At 45.7% G+C, this 23,242-nt stretch overlaps 1 protein-coding gene across 1 annotated transcript in view; it reads left to right on the top strand.

Annotated features, from left to right (window-relative positions):
- LOC135078229 (E3 ubiquitin-protein ligase UBR4) overlaps window positions 1-23,242 on the top strand; it is an 88,549-nt gene that overhangs the window by 16,947 nt on the left and 48,360 nt on the right. The window contains exons 26-44 of the mRNA XM_063972824.1: window positions 1,558-1,728; window positions 2,356-2,504; window positions 2,586-2,725; window positions 2,959-3,160; window positions 3,241-3,284; window positions 3,808-3,961; window positions 5,021-5,185; window positions 6,441-6,589; window positions 6,673-6,779; window positions 6,941-7,155; window positions 8,743-8,918; window positions 9,112-9,252; window positions 10,148-10,360; window positions 12,737-12,901; window positions 14,643-14,837; window positions 15,490-15,674; window positions 19,472-19,633; window positions 20,658-20,790; window positions 21,077-21,279. Coding sequence (XP_063828894.1) covers window positions 1,558-1,728; window positions 2,356-2,504; window positions 2,586-2,725; window positions 2,959-3,160; window positions 3,241-3,284; window positions 3,808-3,961; window positions 5,021-5,185; window positions 6,441-6,589; window positions 6,673-6,779; window positions 6,941-7,155; window positions 8,743-8,918; window positions 9,112-9,252; window positions 10,148-10,360; window positions 12,737-12,901; window positions 14,643-14,837; window positions 15,490-15,674; window positions 19,472-19,633; window positions 20,658-20,790; window positions 21,077-21,279 — 3,069 coding nt within the window. The remainder of the gene's footprint in view (window positions 1-1,557; window positions 1,729-2,355; window positions 2,505-2,585; window positions 2,726-2,958; window positions 3,161-3,240; window positions 3,285-3,807; window positions 3,962-5,020; window positions 5,186-6,440; window positions 6,590-6,672; window positions 6,780-6,940; window positions 7,156-8,742; window positions 8,919-9,111; window positions 9,253-10,147; window positions 10,361-12,736; window positions 12,902-14,642; window positions 14,838-15,489; window positions 15,675-19,471; window positions 19,634-20,657; window positions 20,791-21,076; window positions 21,280-23,242) is intronic.

The raw sequence follows: 23,242 nt of genomic DNA, 5'->3' as shown, positions 1-23,242 counted from the left end.
ATTTGTATGTTTATATTGATGTTTTATTTATAATTCATACATTTTTTGTAAATCATTTGTCTTCCAATCAACTTGAAGAAATAATAAGAAAGGAAAGACGAAATTAAGAAGTCATGATGACTGACAATAGTGACAACGAGGATGGTTTCCTCCTTGATGAAAGGGTGTCTACTGCTGGACAGAGGCTTCCCTGAGGAGTTCCACAACAATCGTTCCTGTGCTGTTCGTATACATGAATGTATATGAGGAGCACAGGAACATGAGGCCTGCAACATTGCGTCTTCCTATCCGTGGGCGCCACTAGAGAAATTTTCTGCCCAAACGGCCATCACTTCTGCGAGCTATGTGCCCTGCCTATTGCCGCGAAAGTTTGGTAATTATGCGGGCTATGTCTGTTACTTTGAGTCTCCTGCGGACTTCCTCATCACCCTTTGGGTGACTGAGCCTTCTCATAAGGCCCATAGTGAAGGAACACATCTCCGTTCCGTGCGTCATCGCCGCCAAGCCAACACACATTGGTCAAAGACTTTCAGTCAAAGGTTTTGAGACACTGCGGTATTTTGGATAATAAGATGTCGCGAAGCCTCTTGGATGCTGTCCCCCCAAGTAAGATTCAACGATTGTAGTCATGGCATGGCTGAGACCTTGGAAGACCTAGAATCAATGCTCTATGCCCTCAGTAGAGGCTATCAATAAATGCGATTCAAAATATGGACAAGACGAAAAAATTATGTCAAATATCCGTGTTACACGCCCTCCTCTGAACGCTGGAGACTCTACACTCAAAGTTGTTCTTGAAACAAACAGTCTAGTTAGGTAGGTCTAACTTCAAGAAAGAGGTCTATGATGAGATGAGGATCAAATATAAAAATACGTAAGATATGATGCTATCTATTTTAAATTTCTTATTATAAATATTAAAAATAAGCTTATTGATTAAATTTGATGTGTATTTGTAGTGTGATTTGTATTTATTTTGCAATAAAAGCGTCGAAGTATTTTATTTTCAATATATGAGGCAATGTATACCTTAACGCATATAGGGACATATGTGTCCCCGACTGAAAAACACTGAAATACATAGCACTTATATTTTCTGTATTACTTTTATGTTAAATTAGACTAAAATAAATAGATATAACTAAAGAAAAAATAATTTTATGGTTTGGAATAGTTATAAGCGTGTAAGGGTTAACAGCATTGTCGTGTTCCGGCAGTTAGAGGTAAGATAGCCAGTTCCTCCGTGGTTGATGAGGATTTCGGTTCGAATAATACATTTCTTCATAGTTTTGACAATGGAGGAAATAACTTATTATATTGATATTTGCAGAACTATTTTATAAAAAGAAATTGTCACTTTTGAGGAAATAACCTATTATATTGATTTTTTTTTATCCACAACGAGGAAGCTCTTAGCCTGTATCTCACCTGATATTTGCAGAACTGTTTTATAAAAAGAAATTGTCACTTTGATTGTTCATAATTATTTAATTAATGTTTCTGCGTGTCTTACAATTTATAGCAAGACTCCAATCTAACATGATTTTTATGTCGTAGACGGACGGCCGCCTGCACTTCATGACTGGGCCCCTATCCGTGACGCTGAACACGCTGGTGCCGGTAGCGCAGCGAGCGCAGCAGCTGATACACGAGCACGTGCTCAAGGTCACGTACTCAGTGCTCGTCGAACATCTACAGCCGGCCAATGAGCGCACCTTGAGACATATAGTAAGATAGCTCTGAAAATTAGCGTTTGCGGGGGCGTTTGGGTGAAAATAGCGCTAGTAAGAAAATGGCGTCCTTTTAGCGGTAAATGCTATCACTGAGAAACGTCACTTTTGAAGTTAGCAAACGTGTCCTCGCCGAAAACATGCTACTAAAGTTTTTCTAACAAGCGCTATTTTCGGTCAAATGCCCCCATTATTAAACTACTTGTCACATAATTTTGTCCTTTAAACTATCAACTAGCTGTCCCCGACAGACTTTATCCTGTCTTATGAATGGTTGATATTTTCCGCGCAACTTTCTTTTTTCTTTTATATGAACCTTCTTCTGATAATAACAAACAGAACAAAAAAGAATTAGATAAATCTGTTCAGCCGTTCACGCGTGATGCGATGACCAAGGGAAATGGGCAGACATTTTTCTATAATAGATAAATAATAATGAATAATAAAAGATAAATTATACTGAAGAATACATCAATGATGAGTAACTTCATATATTGAGACCGCAAAGCAATATGCCCGAGCTAACTAAAAATGCCGCTTTATTCATCACAATAATCCAGACATCTTATGGGATGTCTTTGTGACGTCACTTAACCTTAGTTATTAACTATCATATTTATGTCAGGTTAAATACTGGGAGAAAGTTCTGGATCGCCCATACGGAAGACTGGCTTACGAGAACGTGTTTGCTGAAAATACTCCATTTTTCTTGGGGAAGGTTCTACTGTCCGCACCCAACTGCAGAAAATTTGTTTCAGCTGATAGAGTTATCAAGTAAGTTCCTGTTTTTATATTGTTTTATTTTCGCCAATTTGTTTTTGGTTTTCTTTTAAAGACAAGTTTTTATTATCCCAGGCTCTTCGTCAAGATATTCAATGGATGTGAGAGCAATGAGCTTAACAGCGCTCTCTGCATATCCGTGTGCAAATTCATCGGCGTGGCAGATCAAATGAGTCTGTCCAGTCTTCTGTCTTACATCTGCTTGAGAGCTCCTAGTAAGTATTGAAATATTTTGCCTAAAGTGGTCTATTTATGACCTTTGTCTAATGCCCGTTTTCACCATCAATCCCTAATTTTAAGTAACCTCTATGGTAACACTTAACAGGAGTTTTGTTTTCAAAAGGGGTCTTAAAAATTAGAGATTGATAGTGAAAACAAGCATAAGTAAAAAAATATCTTGACCATGCTGTAACCTACTCGAATGCCATACTCACATCGAACGACGTAGTTTTCATCCCAGTTAACGACACGCCGACTGAGACGGAACTACCCACGCCCACATCGTCAGCGCCAGAAGCGGGTGGCAACCCTGCTTCGCTTGCGCTGCGGAACGCGCTGCGAAGCGTCTTCCGGACCGACAGCTCGGCGACGCAACGCAACGACACGCCCGCGCAACGCAACGACCCGGACTTGCCTGTGTTTGATACGCCGTAGGTTGACTTTCATAAAATTAAACCAAACAAGTAATTTTCACAAAATTTCAGTTTAATCAATGAAAAATGTTTTGCAGATCCCCAGCGCCACGCGCACAATCAGATACGGCTCAACAGTCAGGTAAATACAATTTTTATATAGATCGTTTTATGTGTGTAACACTCGACAGTACCGTCTTCGTTAAATGTACAGTCGATAGTCCATCAGCCTTTATATTTTTGTTGCTAAATAGAACCAATTACAAATTCATAAGATGACGCAGTATTTAGCTTGACTTGCTTTCGACTGAGGTCGTGCATGTTTTGTCATTATTTTTCTACATTTAAACGATTTAGGCCCGATTCGACCAAAATTTTATCCGAATAACTCCTGGTATAACTGGTACATTAGTACTGGTACACTGGTACATAGTTTCAGTATGACAAATATGTCAAAACTGACGATTTATTCTGAGATCAATATTTACTCTTGTTTGGTCGAATCCACCCTTATGTAAATAGCAGTTCCCCATAAAATTGTTTAGTCCTTCACCCTATAATTACTCATTGAGACCTGTAAAGTTTACTTTTTCATCTCTAAATATTTCACAGTAAAATAGCCTTTATTTGCTTCCATCTGATCCTATTTTCGTTTGTCGATGTAGAAAGCTGCAGCTGGTCAGATGGCAGCAAGGAGAGCGCCGCGGCCGCGCCGGCCGTCGCTCCGCCTACTGACAACTCTCCGTCGCCATTGTCTGACGCGACAGATAATAACGCCGCACTGCTCTCGGCTCTGTGCAAACACATTGTGCAGCACTGGTAAGTTTTCTAATTCAATTTAGTTATCACGTGTTACTAGTTTTCAAAATGAGGCTCCGTGTTCAAAAATATCATCATCATTTCAGCCATAGGACGTCCATTGCTGAACATAGGGAGCCAATGATTTCTGCAATGGCCGGTTGGTGGCAGCCTGCAAACATCGCCTTCCTGCTACCTTTATGAGGTCGTCTTCCATCCACCTTGTGGTTGGATGTCCTAAGCTGTGTTTTCCGGTACGTGGCCTCGATAGTCTTGATGTGTATATTGATCATCTTAGGTGAAAAAGACTATATGTTAAGCGATATGCTTGTAATTCCTATGTTGTATTTCTTTTTTTTTTAATTGTTGTAGGTCGTAGTTCAAATGTCGAAGGGCCAAGATGTAGGGGCTGTGTGTCTTGTGTGCCTCTACAGTAGTTGATGTTGGATGTTGTTGTAGTTTGTACCTATATAATTGTATCTACGTCACGGAACTGTCCGATTCCGTAGACAGCGCGGAGCGTTTATTACACTGAATTATAACTAAAGTATAAAAATTAAGTAAAACTAACAGAAAGTAGGTCGCGCGCGCTGACGTCAGCAGATTTACTGAACAACTTATATGCTATGTACTTGCTCTTACACGTTGCATTCGTGAAATCAATATTTTTTCAAACGGTAGATATTTTATACAGGTGCTGACGCATGCGCACTCATTCTTGTTAGTGCATAACTTAAATGTTACATGTGTTAAGTGACACTCAAGCTTTTGGTATACTTTTTACCCTTGAATTCTCGTGCCAAAAAGTCTTATGATTTTTTTTTGAAGATTAGTAGTAATTTGTGCAATACAATACAAATTACTAATAGTCCCGTTAGCCCCTCGTGATAAGCTAAGCATGCTTGTGTTACGAGTGGGCTCACCACAATAGTCGAGCGGCGGTAGGATTCGCACCCGCGTTCCTCGGATCTCTATCGGCCAGTGCAACCCCTTCACCGTTCGGCTATCGTGGCTTCTAAAGTCTTATCAGGATCCTCGTGCCAATCTTATCAATCTTGAACCGTATATTTGTTACTACAGTAGTGAGGAAGTAAGTGAGCGTGTGCTGTCGACACTGATCGTGGTGTGCGGCGAGAGCGCGTGCTCGCCTCTGCTCCTCCGAGAGATGTGCCGCCTGGCCGACGCACATTCCGGCGCCGATCACCGCCAGCTGTTCCCGGCTGCAGTGGCCTGGCTCGCCACCTGGTGAGTGCGAATTAAAATATATCAGGATTAGTGATGCAACGAATACGAATACGAATATTTGTATTCTCCGAATAGTAGACATTTACCAAATATTCGTATTGAAATAATAATTGGTAGGGCAAAAAAAGAATGAGACATGAATAGGCTCCTTAAGAGCATTTGACGATTTGCAAGTACTAATTTAATTAATCTAAACAAATAAAGAAAATTAAAAAAAAAATTACGAATACCTACTTTTTTTAAATTTTGTTCCACACGTGTGTGTCTCCGAACACTATAGCCACAACGACACGACGAGAAAACCCCGGTCAGTATGTAACAAAGTAGTAAGTTCTCTTCCGGAATTTGACAGTCAATAGCAAGTCGATTGTACAAGTATTATTTTGTTTTGTGATTAGTTACAAAGTACAGTGATACAATAACAAAAAAAAATGCAATTTGTTAATGTTAATTATGAAAACATTAACCACAATAAAAAGAGTTAAGTTTATGAGTATTTCATGATAATGTAGAGATATTCGTATTCGTCGTATAGTAGATTTAATATTCGTATTCGTAAAAGTAGTATTCGTTGCATCACTAATCAGGATGATAATCAGATAAAAACAGTTATTTACTTTTTAGCGTTAAGATTTGCATCTCAAACTAAATTCTAAGTTATAAATTGTAATTTGAAAATCGAACTGCCCAAGGCAAGCAAAAGAAAGATCGTGGGTTCGATTCCCGCTGTAGGCAGGCTGTAGTAGGCAGTTCGATTTTCAAGTTATTTATAATTTACAAGATAAAAACGACGTCTGGTAGCTTTAAGAAACCACTGCAGGAGCTACTTATTTATTACTTTATTTATTCTATTAGTATTGACTTATTTCAATAGACATCTATAAAAGAGATACTGATACTTATTTACAACTAGCTGACCCGGCGAACTTTGTTCCGCCTTAATGGCAATAAATAACGGGATAAAAAGTATCCTATGTCCTTCTCCTGGCTCTAAACTACCTCCCTGACAATTTTCAGCTAAATCGGTTCAGCCGTTCTTGAGTTATAAGTGGAGTAACTAACACGACTTTCTTTTATATAATAGATAATTTACATCGATACATCAATAACAATATGTAATAAGGAGGAAAATAGATCCTTATTAGTACTGGATTCCTGCTACATTGATTGAGATGTAAATATAGCATTCTGTATTTATTTTAAATTATGTTGTTACTTGTTTCTTTTGCGACCACTTACCAGATATTTTTTTCAGTGTTGAAACCCTGAGTAACCATGAAGTACTAGAGAAATTGGAAGAAGGTCAGGTAGACGGCAACTTGGCGCCGGCGATTGAATCCGCGTGCGTTCTGCTGTCGTATCTCACCGACGCTTTGCACGCCATCAACACAACGCAGCCTCACAGTTAGTAAACATATTATTACCAATGTTATTGTAACAGTTAATAAAATTAAGAACTTTGAAATAAACCTGATGTTACTTTTTAGCATGGCGTTCTGTCAGTCCGACGTGGGAATCCCCTTCGGACTTAGGATTCGACTTGGACTACACGGATGAACAACAAGACGATGACGACACAAGCGCTGACGATTCTGTAAGTGTGTCCAATTTTCTTTTAGCTTATGCTCCTTTGTTGCGGTTATTCTTGACCGTGTACCGAGCGTTTAGATCATAACAAATTAATATCAATGTAGTTTGCTGCGCACGCGCCGTTGCATAAATATTACATGATGTTCTTCTTTTGTTTTGTGTTAGGACGAAGACGCAATGCTTCAGTATAAGCTCTGCACTTTCACGGTGACCCAGCGCGAATTCATGAACCAACATTGGTACCACTGCCACACTTGCAAGATGGTGGACGGAGTCGGCGTTTGTACTGTGTGCGCTCGCGTGTGCCACCGCGGCCATGACGTGTCATACGCCAAGTTCGGCAACTTCTTCTGTGACTGTGGCGCCAAGCCCGACTCAAGGTGAGAATGGCATCTAGTGTGTATAAATTAAAACTTTAGAACATGTTTCGTGACACCCAAAGTTACCAAAAAGTTCCCAACGTGTCTTTATTATATTGGAATAAGGTCATGTTGTCAACTTTTTGGCCACTTTAGGTGTCCGGAACTATTTGACGCTGACTGTACTTTTTACATAGATTTTTATGTTACTAATAATTTCGATTCTGAGTTGTGAGAACGTAGGTATAGCCTGACCAGGAACATAAAAACCCTGGCATAGAGGCGCATCAATTGCATTTGATAGTGCAACACTGAGTACAGTCGTACCTGTGTTAAATTAATAGGCTAACTTTATGTATCAGGATTCAGGATTACGGGCTAATTTAATATTTTCATAAATTAACGAAAACATATTATTATAGGTAACCTGGTTTAAATAAATTAAATGAAACCATCAATCGAGCTAGTAGGATTTATTTTTTTATTCATCAATAATCAAATTCAGAACTTGAATATTCAACTGCAATGTCTGCTCATGAACGCTTCAAACTTGGTACTTCTTTCCCAATTCCATTAAATTCAACACTTAGAAAGTGACAAAAAACTTTAAAATAGGTATTTGAAACAAACCACAGCTAATTTTCATAGTGGACTGTACTATACAATAAACATGTCAGTCAATTTGACAACCTTTGTTGGAAACATTATTCAATGAAAATATTGTCCGGACCCTTGGTATTTCTCTTCGACAAATACTTTAACACATTGTGAACCACTTTTCTTTCACGACTATAAAAAGATTTTAGCAATTTCATTCACAAAATCAATTGCGCACATTTATAGATGAACTACACTGAACTGTCCTTTATTTGACACTGACAGGGGGGCCACCGTCAATAGCGGATCGCTAGTTCCGACTTTTGCCACGGTGGAAACTATATAGTTGCACGAAGATGGTGGCGCCCTTCTGTCAATGTCGTCGGTGGGACATTTCAGTGTAGTTCATCTATAAAATATAGTTTGTTTACACTTTGACAGCAATAGACTGACATGCAAGGTGACATGTCAATGAAGTTTTTAGTTATTGTTGCCATTAAAAGAAATTAGTACCATTAGATTTCCGCAACATGGCGAGGGTTTTTATGTTCCTGGTCAGGCTATACTAGCTAGCTGCATTTTTTGATTTGATTGATTTTCAGATTTGCATTGCATTGTATAGATAGTGCCATCCACGAAGACACGTACCACCATTCGTCCTAATCGTTTATAGTTTAGGTATACTTGTTTGTGTTATCGGTACACTAATATCCATGAGTGACCAAAAATTGGTGGGGCGCGTCTTTGTGGATGGCACTTCTTTGTGATCTTGTTTGTGAATGGGTGGCACTGCTCAGTTTACTCTTGTTTTTATTTTTTTTTCTTCTTCCATTATTATGTGCCACTGTCATGTCTATGTAATTGCCTGTATTTGTGTGATGTCCCTTGTAATAAATGTATCTTTCTTTCTTTCTTTCACTATCTATAATCGTGAATATTGAGACCCAAATCTAAGCGAATCCATACAAGGTCGCAGGAAGAACTACTAAGTAATAAATGTTTGTTGTTCAGCTGCCAAGCTTTAGTGAAGCGCTCCGTAGCGCTAGGCGGCGCTCGCGGCGCGGGTAGCGGCGCCGGCGCAGAGGAAGCGGCGCCTGCGCCCTCGCTGCGGCGTCGCCCTTCAAGCCCCGCCCCCGCCGCCTTGCTGGCCCCGCCCAGGCGCCCGGTGCTCGCTACCAACATACAAGGTTAGTGAAGCGCTCCGTGGCGCTAGGCGGCGCTCGCGGCGCGGGTAGCGGCGCCGGCGCAAAGGAAGCGGCGCCTGCGCCCTCGCTGCGGCGTCGCCCTTCAAGCCCCGCCCCCGCCGCCTTGCTGGCCCCGCCCAGGCGCCCGGTGCTCGCTACCAACATACAAGGTTAGTGAAGCGCTCCGTGGCGCTAGGCGGCGCTCGCGGCGCGGGTAGCGGCGCCGGCGCAGAGGAAGCGGCGCCTGCGCCCTCGCTGCGGCGTCGCCCTTCAAGCCCCGCCCCCGCCGCCTTGCTGGCCCCGCCCAGGCGCCCGGTGCTCGCTACCAACATACAAGGTTAATGAAGCGCTCCGTGGCGCTAGGCGGCGCTCGCGGCGCGGGTAGCGGCGCTGGAGCAGAGGAAGCGGCGCCTGCACCATCGCTGCGGCGTCGCCCTTCAAGCCCCGCCCCGCCGCCTTACTGGCCCCGCCCAGGCGCCCGGTGCTCGCTACCAACATACAAGGTTAGTGAAGCGCTCCGTGGCGCTAGGCGGCGCTCGCGGCGCAGCTAGCGGCGCCGGAGCAGAGGAGGCGGCGCCCGCGCCCGCGCTGCGACGTCGCCCTTCAAGCCCCGCCCCCGCCGCCTTGCTGGCCCCGCCCAGGCGACCGGTGCTCGCTACCAACATACAAGGTAAGTGAAGCTTGCATGGTAACATATTAGCCTATACTGTGCCTGTCTATAATGTAATAGGGAATTTTTAAGATCTATGTTTTCAAATATCTAAACGCAAAAATTAGCTTATTTAGAGAAGAGCCAGATGGAATCGATATTCTTATAAAAGTCTTTACTCAAAATGCTGTTCTCTTCGCATAGCGAACCACTGGTTTATTCCACCACACGTGAACACAGAGCAGTTTTGTCTTTAGATAATTGAATTCATTTGTGCAAGTGTTCTTTAGCATAGAAAATAACGCACACATCTCAGTATTGGACATAATTTAATATGTTTGTTTAGAATGTTACCAAAACTACAATGATATCTAGCGTTATTCTAGTACTAGTAATAGGTACTTGTGAGTTTTGTGGCATGTTTAACATAATTATGTATCTCTGTAACTTCAAGAAAGAGCGGGGCCTCCTAACACAGGTATTATACTTAAAAGGAGACCCCAGCCACTTGCAACAATATGTTAACTTAAAAGATACTGAATAAATGTTTTTTCATTTCATTTTCATGTTGGTTCCCTCACAGGATGCCGTTCATACCTAGTGAACTACGGCGGCTGGGGCATCTGCCTCGAGCGCGTCAAGCGCTTGCTAGAAGCGCTGTGCGGGCCAGTACGAGCCGCGTGCGAGCGCGCCGCGCCCACCGGCGCCCACGGACGCGCCCAGCGCGCGCTGGCGCAGCTGCACTTGGGCGAGAAGAAGTTCACGCACACTGACAGCCTGATGCTGCCTACGCTGGGTATGACTTGGATTATAGTCTCTATTGCTATCAGTATTAGGTGCGTGCTCGCACGTCACTTACATCGAGCCACGTAGCGAGCGCTCGCGCATCTGCACTTGGGCGAGAAGAAGTTCACGCACACTGACAGCCTGATGCTGCCTACGCTGGGTTCGTTTCAGCCAAATGACGTCCACTGCTGGACAAAGGCCTCCCCCAAGGTTTTCCACAATGAACGGTCCTGCGCTGCCCGCATCCAGGCTCTTCCCGCGACCCTTACCAGATCGTCGGTCCACCTAGTAGGAGGCCTGCCCACGCTACGTTTTCCAGCCCGTGGTCGCCACTCGAGAACTTTCCTGCCCCAACGGCCATCGTCTCTACGAGCTATGTGCCCCGCCCACTGCCACTTGATTTTAGCAATTCTGCGAGCTATGTCGGTTACTTTGGTTCTCCTACGGATCTCCTCATTTCTGATTCGATCACGCAGGGAAACTCCGAGCATAGCCCGCTCCATCGCCCTTTGGGTGACCTTGAGCCTTCTTATGAGGCCCATAGTAAGCGACCACGTTTCGGATCCATATGTCAACACTGGCAACACACACTGCTCGAAGACTTTCGTCTTGAGACACTGCGGTATTTCGGACATGAGTATATGGCGAAGCTTCCCGAACGCTGCCCATCCGAGTTGGATTCGACGATTGACCTCTTTCTCGAAGTTGGACCTACCTAACTGGACTGTTTGTCCCAGGTATACATAATTGTCGACAACTTCGAGTGTAGAGTCTCCAACCTTCAGAGGAGTGGGTGCAACACGGACATTAGACATGATTTTTGTCTTGTCCATGTTCATTCTGAGGCCCACTTGTTGAGAGGCTCTACTGAGGCCATCGAGCATTGTGCCTAGATCCTCCAAGGTCTCAGCCATGACTACGATATCGTCCGCGAATCGAAGGTGGGTGATGTACTCGCCGTTGATATTTATGCCAAATCCGTTCCAGTCCAGAAGCTTGAAGACATCTTCCAGGGCGGTGGTAAACAGTTTTGGAGATATGACGTCTCCCTGTCTTACCCCTCGCTGCAACTGGATAGGTTTCGAATCCCGATCCTGAAGGCGGACCGACATTGTGGCGTTTTTGTACAAACCCCTCAACACTTCGATATATCGATAGTCAATTTGGCACCTTTGGAGAGACTGTAGCACTGCCCAGGTCTCGACCGAATCGAAGGCTTTCTCATAATCCACAAACGCCAGGCAAAGTGGTTGATTATACTCCTCGGTCTTCTGTATAATCTGCCTTAGCGTATGTATGTGGTCTATGGTACTAAAGCCTTTTCGGAAACCGGCTTGTTCGGGAGGCTGGAAGTCGTCGAGCCTGCGAGCGAGACGATTCGTAATGACTCTTGAAAACAGCTTGTAGACATGGCTCAGAAGTGAGATGGGTCTATAATTCTTCAATAAGGTTTTGTCACCTTTTTTGAAGAAGAGTACCACCACACTTCTGTGCCATGTCGTAGGCGTTTTTCCTTCGAGGGTGACGGAATTGAACAGCTTCTGAAGAGCCCTCAGTACCGGCGTTCCGCCTGCCTTCAAAAGCTCAGCCGTGATTCCATCATCACCCGGTGCCTTGTTGTTCTTCAGCTGTTTGAGAGCCATTCTAATCTCGTACAGACTGACGTCCGGGATATCTTCGGTAGCGAGCGCTCGCGCATCTGCACTTGGACGAGAAGTTCACGCACACTGACAGCCTGATGCTGCCTACGCTGGGTATGTGTTGGATTATAGTCTCTATTGCTATCAGTATTAAGAGCGCGCCGCGCCCACCGGCGCCCACGGACGCGCCCAGCTGCACTTGGGCGAGAAGAAGTACATGCACACTGACAGCCTGATGCTGCCTACGCTGGGTATGTGGATTGTAGTCTATTGCTATGAGTTATAAGTGCTACGAAAAGACAATGCCGGAAATTGGCGTCTTTTTTTTTCGCTGAGTGTTTTTCGTGAGGCTGTGTGCGCGTTACGTCTCAGAACTGGGCCCCGATTGCGCTAATTTGTAATGTCTCCAATTTGTTAGCGTTTCATCTTCAGTCTACACTCCATTTAATTCCAGCTGATGTGCAATTCGGTATCGCGGTAAAGTTCAAGCGCCTTTTTTAAAAGTAAAATTACTAAAACACAGCTAAATGTTCGTGAAGCGTGACTCGCGTTTGAGAGAAAGTAGCTGTCAAAACGACACCGCGATACGGATTTGTTAAAAGCTGATTATCGTTCGTCGTCCAGTCGCGTTGCAGTTGAAATTTTTTAGCGCAATCGGGGCCCTCGTGCATCGTTATTGGTAACTTTAAATGGTGATGTTGCTTGTGTTTTTCTTCTACCTAATATTTCGAATTACTTCCACACAGGCTCGCAAGAGGGCGCGTTCGAGAACGTGCGCATGTCGTACACTGGCGAGAACGGCCAGACCATCCGCCAGCTGATGTCCACGCACAAGCTGCGGCGCGTAGCCATGTGCTGCCTCGCGTCGCCGCAGGGCCGCCGCCAGCACCTCGCCGTGTCGCACGAGAAGGGTATGACGTCATCGTCAGCATGTACACAGGCGAGAGCGGCCAGACCATCCGCCAGCTCATGTCCACGCACAAGCTGCGGCGCGTGGCCATGTGCTGCCTCGCGTCGCCGCAGGGCCGCCGCCAGCACCTCGCCGTGTCGCACGAGAAGGGTATGACGTCATCGTCAGCATGTACACAGGCGAGAGCGGCCAGACCATCCGCCAGCTGATGTCCACGCACAAGCTGCGGCGCGTGGCCATGTGCTGCCTCGCGTCGCCGCAGGGCCGCCGCCAGCACCTCGCCGTGTCGCACGAGAAGGGTATGACGTCATCGTCAGCATGTACACAGGCGAGAGCGGCCAGACCATCCGCCAGCTGATGTCCACGCACAAGCTGCGGCGCGTGGCCATGTGCTGCCTCGCGTCGCCGCAGGGCCGCCGCCAGCACCTCGCCGTGTCGCACGAGAAGGGTATGACGTCATCGTCAGCATGTCGTACACAGGCGAGAGCGGCCAGACCATCCGCCAGCTCATGTCCACGCACAAGCTGCGGCGCGTGGCCATGTGCTGCCTCGCGTCGCCGCAGGGCCGCCGCCAGCACCTCGCCGTGTCGCACGAGAAGGGTATGACGTCATCGTCAGCATGTCGTACACAGGCGAGAGCGGCCAGACCATCCGCCAGCTCATGTCCACGCACAAGCTGCGGCGCGTGGCCATGTGCTGCCTCGCGTCGCCGCAGGGCCGCCGCCAGCACCTCGCCGTGTCGCACGAGAAGGGTATGACGTCATCGTCAGCATGTACACAGGCGAGAGCGGCCAGACCATCCGCCAGCTGATGTCCACGCACAAGCTGCGGCGCGTGGCCATGTGCTGCCTCGCGTCGCCGCAGGGCCGCCGCCAGCACCTCGCCGTGTCGCACGAGAAGGGTATGACGTCATCGTCAGCATGTCGTACACAGGCGAGAGCGGCCAGACCATCCGCCAGCTGATGTCCACGCACAAGCTGCGGCGCGTGGCCATGTGCTGCCTCGCGTCGCCGCAGGGCCGCCGCCAGCACCTCGCCGTGTCGCACGAGAAGGGTATGACGTCATCGTCAGCATGTCGTACACAGGCGAGAGCGGCCAGACCATCCGCCAGCTGATGTCCACGCACAAGCTGCGGCGCGTGGCCATGTGCTGCCTCGCGTCGCCGCAGGGCCGCCGCCAGCACCTCGCCGTGTCGCACGAGAAGGGTATGACGTCATCGTCAACATCATTATTTCAGCCACAGGTCGGACGAAGTTCTTCTGCTGAACTTAGGCCTCCCCCAATGATTTCCATATTGACCGGTTGGTAGCGGCCTGCATCCAGCGCCTTCCTGCTACCTTTATGAGGTCGTCGCCGCGTCGGTCCAACTTGTGGGTGGACGTCCTACACTGCGCTTTCATACGTGTCTTCCACTCCAGAATCTTGCTAAGACCCTGCTTGTGATTGTGTATTCTTGTGTCGATTGGCTTATGTATTCCTTTATAGAGACAAATATTACAATACTGGCCACATCATGTGAATCCATAAGCACGACACCGATTTTGAATGGTTCTCTGTAACGTTCCTTTACATTGTTAGCAACGAGTTCAGGTAGGTCACCACCAGCGTATATCGCAAAGGTACGGCAATATCTAAGCTATTTTTAATTATTTTATATGAATTTGATTCCAACCAAAGCACATCAGAATATGGAGTCTCAAAATGTACATATTCGTCTTCTAACATTACCCTTTCATTTGTAGGAAAAATCACAGTGCTTCAACTGTCGGCGCTGCTGAAGCAAGCTGACTCTTCGAAACACAAGCTGACGCTGACGCGGCTGTCGTCCGCTCCGATTCCGTTCACGGTGCTCAGCCTGAGCGGCAACCCTTGGAACGAGGACCTGCTGGCTGTCTGCGGCCTGAAGGAGTGCCACGTGCTCACTTTCAACAGCGGCGGTGAGTCATACTTGAGGATATACTGCTCTGTTGGTGATGCTGAAGCAAGCTGACTCGTCGGAGCACAAGCTGACGTTGACGCGGCTGTCGTCCGCTCCGATCCCGTTCACGGTGCTCAGCCTGAGCGGCAACCCTTGGAACGAGGACCTGCTGGCTGTCTGCGGCCTGAAGGAGTGCCACGTGCTCACTTTCAACAGCGGCGGTGAGTGACACTTGAGAATATTTATTTATTTATAACAACATTTCACTGTCATTACAGGAGATCCCATTGCGACAGTGATATAAGCGCAGTGCTCTGTCGGCGGTGCTTAGGCTGACTCATCGAAACACAAGCTGACGCAGACGCGGCTGTTGTCCGCGCCATAGGTTCTGTCTTCATTCAACTAAGCAAAAGCCTCGAATGTATGGCTGACATTTAATCGAATTTTGGGCTACGTTCGTTGATACACCCCAATCTCATGACATGTGATTTAAAATTATTTTCTTTTCAAAACTCAAATACCAACATTTCTAATCTGCTTTCAATTAGTAATTTTTACAATAATTTTTTATACGAAACTTGCACCTCTTATGATCGTTTATTCTAGGCTTGTCTCAAAGTCAATAAAACAGCTTAAATAAACTTCTAAAGCATCAAAACTTCTTCAAATAGGTGCAGTAGCAGACCACCTAGTCCTAAATACAGCTTTGGAAGGCAACAACTACGTGATCAAGGCGATCTGGCTGCCCGGCTCGCAGACGCAGCTGGCGCTCGTGACGTCAGACTTTGTCAAGATATTCGACCTCAGCAAGGACTTGAACAACCCCATGCACCACTTCTTGGTGCCTAGTGGAAAGGTCAGTAATGCAAATCTCTGTGGAATATTTTGTCATTTAGATTTTTTTTATTCGAACAACTTCCGATTTATATTTTTAGTTGATTTTAATTCAATAAATAGTATATTTAGTTTAGGGAAAAAGTGACTATAACTTCAGAGCTATTAAGAGCCATTTTACATTTTCGTGCGAATTTCTAAGATTTTGGAAGCATGAATTACTATCTTAAGCAACACCCAGAGATTATTTAATAACTGCGAAAGATAGGTCAATCCTTGATGTTGACCATTAATGAAACGGATTTACTAAAACTCTTTTGCTTAATTCACAGTGCCCCATCTCCCACAACCATTTTACGGAAAAATTGCCGCAGACTCATTTTCAAAGTCCTGTATCTATTATTTATGCTCATATAATAAGCTTAAAAATATATAGTAATCATCGGACATATATTCTTGTAGTCCATTAATGAAATAGATTCTTGAATTTCATTACCATTATTGAGTAAAATCTAAAAATAATTTGGCAAATTTGAAGATTAACGTCACATTTTGATCGTGGTTTTTGGTTTAAAAACACAGCAATAACTGCAATAAAAGTATCCCAAAATAAAGAATATTCATTGTAGAATTGATTTCTACAGTTATTGTTTAAATATTAGTAACCACTTTGTCAAAATATTGATGTGAATATCAGTATAAATTACAATGCGCAAGCCGACATCGATTAGTATGGCGCGAGCGCCCGTCAAGGCAGGACCTGTGTCATTTTTCCCGCCGTGACGTTTACGTGCGTTCGTGTCGTAAAGCGGTGGTTTGTACGGCGACCAAATACATTTGATACTATGCCGAGAGGCTGTTTCGAGTCGGCCGGCCGAGCAGAAATTGAAATGATGAATTTTAATTTCTTTGACGGATTTGGGTGTAACTATGTATAATATGTAGGTACCATGTATTTAATTTAATAAATAAATTATAAAAAAGTATATCCATTATGCTAGCACCCTTAACACAAGCATATTGGTTGCCTACTTTTGGACTAGATGGCGCTGTGAAATTGTCCAAAGATTTGTTTATTTATTTGTCCGCTTTGAGTTTTGTTTCGTGAAGAAGAAAAAGAAGCGTTTTGTTTCGAGATCGAAGCTTTGTTGTTAAATCTATACTAATAAAAGAGGAAAGATTTAATTGTTTGTTTGTTTGTTTGGAGGCAATAGGCTCCGAAAAAAATTCTTTCACGATTTAGAATCCTAATTATTTTCTCTGTAGGCTATAAAATATTTTCAAAAACTAGTCCAAAGTCTTTGATAAAATTCGACGTTTAATAAATAAATTAGATAACATATTATTAATACTTTTTTTTCAGTACGATTTTAGTACTTGTTTTTCAGAAATTCTACGATTTAACTAAACTTCTAAAGTGTTTATATTTTATGCATAATTTATTAACTTCTAAAATATACATATATCCTATTGATAGATGACGTGCTTCGTATTTTATTAAAATGATTACCTGACTAGGTTAAAAAGGTGTGGAATGTTATTTTGGAGATAACTTGGTTCCATAGAAATATAGAGAGATGCTAAGTAATGCGCTGAGTTCGAAACTCAGTGTCGTATTAGAAATTCACACACACAAAGAAATCAAATTATGTGCTCATTATCCACTGCGGTATCAGTATTCAACGTTCGAATAATCTTTAGTACTATGCAAGCAATATAAACTGTTTACATAATGACGTCGCTACTGTCATCATTGCTTTCACAAGCAATATGTTCCAATTTGTCCCTTGTCACATTTCCCTTTAGTTTCTGTGATCTGTGCTTGTTTCTAAGTTGATATCAATGAATTATTCCTTAGTACTTTTGATTTGAATTATTTTTTTATTTTGACACGTGTTTGAAAAATCAAGGTCAGATTACAATAAAATAACAAATGAAAACGTAACATTGCATTGAAACTCGCAATTTCGCAATATTGATGAGGAGATTCCATTGGAAAGTCTGTATTCATTCCTAGGATTCCCCTAACACCATCAAATTCAAGAGAATTCAAGAGAGTGCAGTTTCCCATCTCATGCTTAGGTAAAATAGTGTGGTTGCATAGAGCCTGCAACGGGCAACCGCGTGCGCAGCTGCTCATACTAATTTTCGATACAAAAGCAAGTGTTGGCGCCCTCACGAGTTTTAGCGGGGTTCCATATGGTAGCGGGAGTAGACTTAATGGAAATCTATGCTTCTCCGACGACCAGTTGTATGTGGAATACTCCAGAGTATGCGCACACAATAGCCTGGTGATTTTAGCACCTGAAGGAAAAACAAAAAAACATTGTTTACAAAGAAATCTGCGGCAGGTGTAGTGTTTTAATTTTGTTTTAGAAAGATCTCATAATTTTGTAAGTATTCAAATATTTAAACATAATAATTTGTAGATTTTATATCAAAAAATATAATCATTTAACAAAATTAATTTTCTTAGAATATTTTAATTCTATTAGAACCATTTTCCACTTCATCGCAGAAGAAGTCGCGGGCAAAAAGCTAGTATGAAATATTATTATGTAGTATTGCCCGCGGCTTCACCCGCTTGAAATTTAGTTTGCCACAGATCGTCATAAATTATAGCCTTACATTGTTATTCTGGTCGACGCCAGGGATGGATGAGCGTCGCTGTCGCTGGCGACAGGGTCTTCTGGTTCAGGGTTCATGGCGTAGGTCTCAGGCAAAATGAAATCCACTCGTAGAAATTAATAAATTCAGTGTATTCACGAAAATAATTACACACAGCACTAGAGTCGTTTCGGAACTGAGTGAACCAAAGGTCTTGCGATAGGAACGTCCGACCCGAGTGATAGTTGAACACAGACTGCCTAGTACTGCTGTACTGTACTGTAAAGTTTAATCAAAATCTGTTCAGCAGTTTTTGCGTGAAAGTGTAACAAACATCCAGACATCCACACAAACTTTCGTATTTATAATATTAGTAGGACTAGTAAGAAGTAAGATAGTAAGATGAATTATTTTAGTTATTTGTTTACTTATAATAATATTTATTTATTTATTTCTTAGCTCTGTCTGATAATGGATCTGGAGGAGATGCAATGGCCACCTCCGTAACAAAACAATAGAAACCCTATGGAGTTTGGGCTTGTGTGATTCGCCTTGACGAATATTTCGTATCCAGGGTCCGATGATGGAGCTGTAAGGGAGCAGATTTTTTTTTCACTATGTGACTGTCTTTTATTTTGTACTTAATATATATTTTACATATTATACCTATTCGTGTTTCATTATTCGTATCCAGGGTCCGATGATGGAGCTGTAAGGGGGCAGATTTTTTTTTTCACTATGTGACTGTCTTTATTTTGTACTAAATATATATTTTACATTATTATACCTATTCGTTTTTCATTATGAATCGAAATATAAAAGACTTAATAAACTCTATTAAAAATTTAAATTAATTTGTCAAGTTTGAATACCTCATTCTACCTTAAAATTAATAACTTAAATCAAGTCTTAATACGGTCACGGCTCAAGATTTTTTTGTCCATTTCAGCGTTCTTTTTACTCTTTTGACGTTGCGTTGACAGCTTTTACCTAAATTCGCGCGGAAATATTTGTGAAATGGCTCTTAATGCTTGTCAAAAGTGCCAAATGTTACCTAAATTGAATAAAGATTTTTCATTTTCATTGAAGCTACATTTAATGCTCACTAATCGACGCACCAACTGTTCAGCGCAAATGGACTCATTGTCCTCATTGATTCATCTAATATCAACCATAAGGCATTTTACATAGAGATTAATGTTTTGTCTCCAGGTGCGCGACGTGACGTTCGTGAACCAGGACGGCATTATGCACATGCTGTGCATGAGCTCAGCAGGGCATATTTACTGGCAGCCCATGAGCGAGGAGTCGCGCGCCACGCTCGGCACCTTCTACGTCACCAACACTCTGGAAGTTCTTCACCCAGAGATACAGGTGAGATACAGATGTGACGTACAAGTACAGTGCCACAGAAAATTGCAATTTTGCACCAATTAACACTACATAAAATGCCTCAAGATTTACCTTGGTGTGATGGTCGTAATAAATTTTACACAAAACCGTTTGAAGGTGTTCGATGTCTTTAGTCAACATTATTTGTAAGTGTTGGGCACTAGTAAGTACTAAGTAATTATAGTAGGTAAAATAATAACTATGTGTTACGGTTACGTAATATCTAAGACCCTCCATACACGGACAGCTTGAACCTGTCGACTGCACAGTGAACTGCAGAGTTCTATGGACGCACATGCACGAACCGCTCGAGCAGTTGCGACTGATTCGGGCGGTCGACAGCTTGAAGCTGTCGACCCTGACTGCTTCAAGCGGTCTGTGTATTGCCGGCCTAAGTGGAATGTCCTAGAGACATGTCTCGCAACACGTAAATGCGTCGCAACATAATTATTGTGCATGACTCTGGGCAAAATTACAAGGTGATAGGAAATTGTTATCCCACTGGGGGACTGTTTATCAACGTGTATCCTAGGCTTAAAGGCTTCAGCAGACCAAACGCGGGGCAGTAGCAGCGCAGTTTGAATGCGGGCCCGCGCAAGTTGTAATTTGAGAAACTCTTTGAAGTGTGTCACACCAAATTTGAACGCGGGCCCGCGCTCCAACCGCACTGCGCCGCGCCGCACTGCAACTGCCGAACGACAAACCAGGCGGCGCGGGAGCGGGACAGAAGCGGCGCGAGCGCGGGCCCGCGCTGTTGTATTACGATGGCGGCCATATTAACATGACACACCGGCGGCAGGGCGGTAGCAGTGCGTTGAAAGCGGTTTTCGAATATTGAATTTTTTGACAACCGCCCGCGTTGCTAGTTGCAACTGCTTTGAAACTGCCGCTGCCTTCAGTGTGCCTACTGCCGCGCCGCAACTGACCCGCACTGCTTTTGACCCGCGTTTGGTCTGTGGAAGCCTTAAGTCTAACAACTGTCTTTAATATAATGTGTTATTTATAGGATGTCGCCGGATTGGTGGGAGGCGGCGGGGTTTCCATCTACTACTCGCACACTTTGAAGATGCTCTTCTTCTCGTACGCTCAAGGCAAGAGCTTTTTGGCTCCTCTGAACACGGTCGAAGACAGCGTCAAAGGTAAGAACCATTGATGATTATATTTATTTATTTATTTATTTATTACGGTATACCAACAACATTACATACATATTTCGTGTACGTATACTGATAAAATAATCTGTTTCATAGCTAAGATGTTTAATTGTCTCCTTTATACCTTACTCGCCACAAGAGCGCATTGGCCGATTGTCAATAGAATGTCGAAAACTAAATGTAACAAACTCATTACTGTTCTGGAAGCGGAACTTGTTTATTTGTTTACGTAATTTCGTTCATGTTTTTCAATGTATTACACCGTCCATAGGCACAGCAATGATAACGCTATCAGCGTTAGCGACACAGAAAGAAGGTGGCGGCCGCGGCGGCAAGCAGGGCGGCGTGCAATCCCTCTGCCAGTGGGCCGAGGTGCCCGGCCACCCTGGGCTCGTCACCGCCGTCATGCAGGCCTCCAACAACCCCGTCGTGCTCATGCTCACGCCCAACAACATCTACGTGCAGGAGATCAAGGTGCGTCCACACTGGTGCCGTCGGCAACACTTGTAGGGCTTCAGAAGGTGACGAATGCGGCGGCAAGCAGGGCCTGCATCCCTCTGCCAGTGGGCCGAGGTGCCCGGCCACCCTGGGCTCGTCACCGCCGTCATGCAGGCCTCCAACAACCCCGTCGTGCTCATGCTCACGCCCAACAACATCTACGTGCAGGAGATCAAGGTGCGTCCACACTGGTGCCGTCGGCAACACTTGTAGGGCTTCAGAAGGTGACGAATGCGGCGGCAAGCAGGGCCTGCATCCCTCTGCCAGTGGGCCGAGGTGCCCGGCCACCCTGGGCTCGTCACCGCCGTCATGCAGGCCTCCAACAACCCCGTCGTGCTCATGCTCACGCCCAACAACATCTACGTGCAGGAGATCAAGGTGCGTCCACACTGGTGCCGTCGGCAACACTTGTAGGGCTTCAGAAGGTGACGAATGCGGCGGCAAGCAGGGCCTGCATCCCTCTGCCAGTGGGCCGAGGTGCCCGGCCACCCTGGGCTCGTCACCGCCGTCATGCAGGCCTCCAACAACCCCGTCGTGCTCATGCTCACGCCCAACAACATCTACGTGCAGGAGATCAAGGTGCGTCCACACTGGTGCCGTCGGCAACACTTGTAGGGCTTCAGAAGGTGACGAATGCGGCGGCAAGCAGGGCCTGCATCCCTCTGCCAGTGGGCCGAGGTGCCCGGCCACCCTGGGCTCGTCACCGCCGTCATGCAGGCCTCCAACAACCCCGTCGTGCTCATGCTCACGCCCAACAACATCTACGTGCAGGAGATCAAGGTGCGTCCACACTGGTGCCGTCGGCAACACTTGTAGGGCTTCAGAAGGTGACGAATGCGGCGGCAAGCAGGGCCTGCATCCCTCTGCCAGTGGGCCGAGGTGCCCGGCCACCCTGGGCTCGTCACCGCCGTCATGCAGGCCTCCAACAACCCCGTCGTGCTCATGCTCACGCCCAACAACATCTACGTGCAGGAGATCAAGGTGCGTCCACACTGGTGCCGTCGGCAACACTTGTAGGGCTTCAGAAGGTGACGAATGCGGCGGCAAGCAGGGCCTGCATCCCTCTGCCAGTGGGCCGAGGTGCCCGGCCACCCTGGGCTCGTCACCGCCGTCATGCAGGCCTCCAACAACCCCGTCGTGCTCATGCTCACGCCCAACAACATCTACGTGCAGGAGATCAAGGTGCGTCCACACTGGTGCCGTCGGCAACACTTGTAGGGCTTCAGAAGGTGACGAATGCGGCGGCAAGCAGGGCCTGCATCCCTCTGCCAGTGGGCCGAGGTGCCCGGCCACCCTGGGCTCGTCACCGCCGTCATGCAGGCCTCCAACAACCCCGTCGTGCTCATGCTCACGCCCAACAACATCTACGTGCAGGAGATCAAGGTGCGTCCACACTGGTGCCGTCGGCAACACTTGTAGGGCTTCAGAAGGTGACGAATGCGGCGGCAAGCAGGGCCTGCATCCCTCTGCCAGTGGGCCGAGGTGCCCGGCCACCCTGGGCTCGTCACCGCCGTCATGCAGGCCTCCAACAACCCCGTCGTGCTCATGCTCACGCCCAACAACATCTACGTGCAGGAGATCAAGGTGCGTCCACACTGGTGCCGTCGGCAACACTTGTAGGGCTTCAGAAGGTGACGAATGCGGCGGCAAGCAGGGCCTGCATCCCTCTGCCAGTGGGCCGAGGTGCCCGGCCACCCTGGGCTCGTCACCGCCGTCATGCAGGCCTCCAACAACCCCGTCGTGCTCATGCTCACGCCCAACAACATCTACGTGCAGGAGATCAAGGTACGATCCACAGACAGCGTGAGAAACTCCTTGGCGCCTTAGGCAGGATTCACATTGACCGGTGTGAGTCGGCGCGCAGCGCAGCGTCCGTTCGGCCAAAAATGCGGTGGAATGCGTGCGTATCTGCTGGAATACGCTCGGAGCCGACCGGCTT

Source organism: Ostrinia nubilalis, chromosome 2, assembly GCF_963855985.1.
Source record: "Ostrinia nubilalis chromosome 2, ilOstNubi1.1, whole genome shotgun sequence".
Lineage (NCBI taxonomy): Eukaryota > Metazoa > Arthropoda > Insecta > Lepidoptera > Crambidae > Ostrinia > Ostrinia nubilalis.
This window is presented reverse-complemented; position numbering and strand designations above follow the sequence as displayed.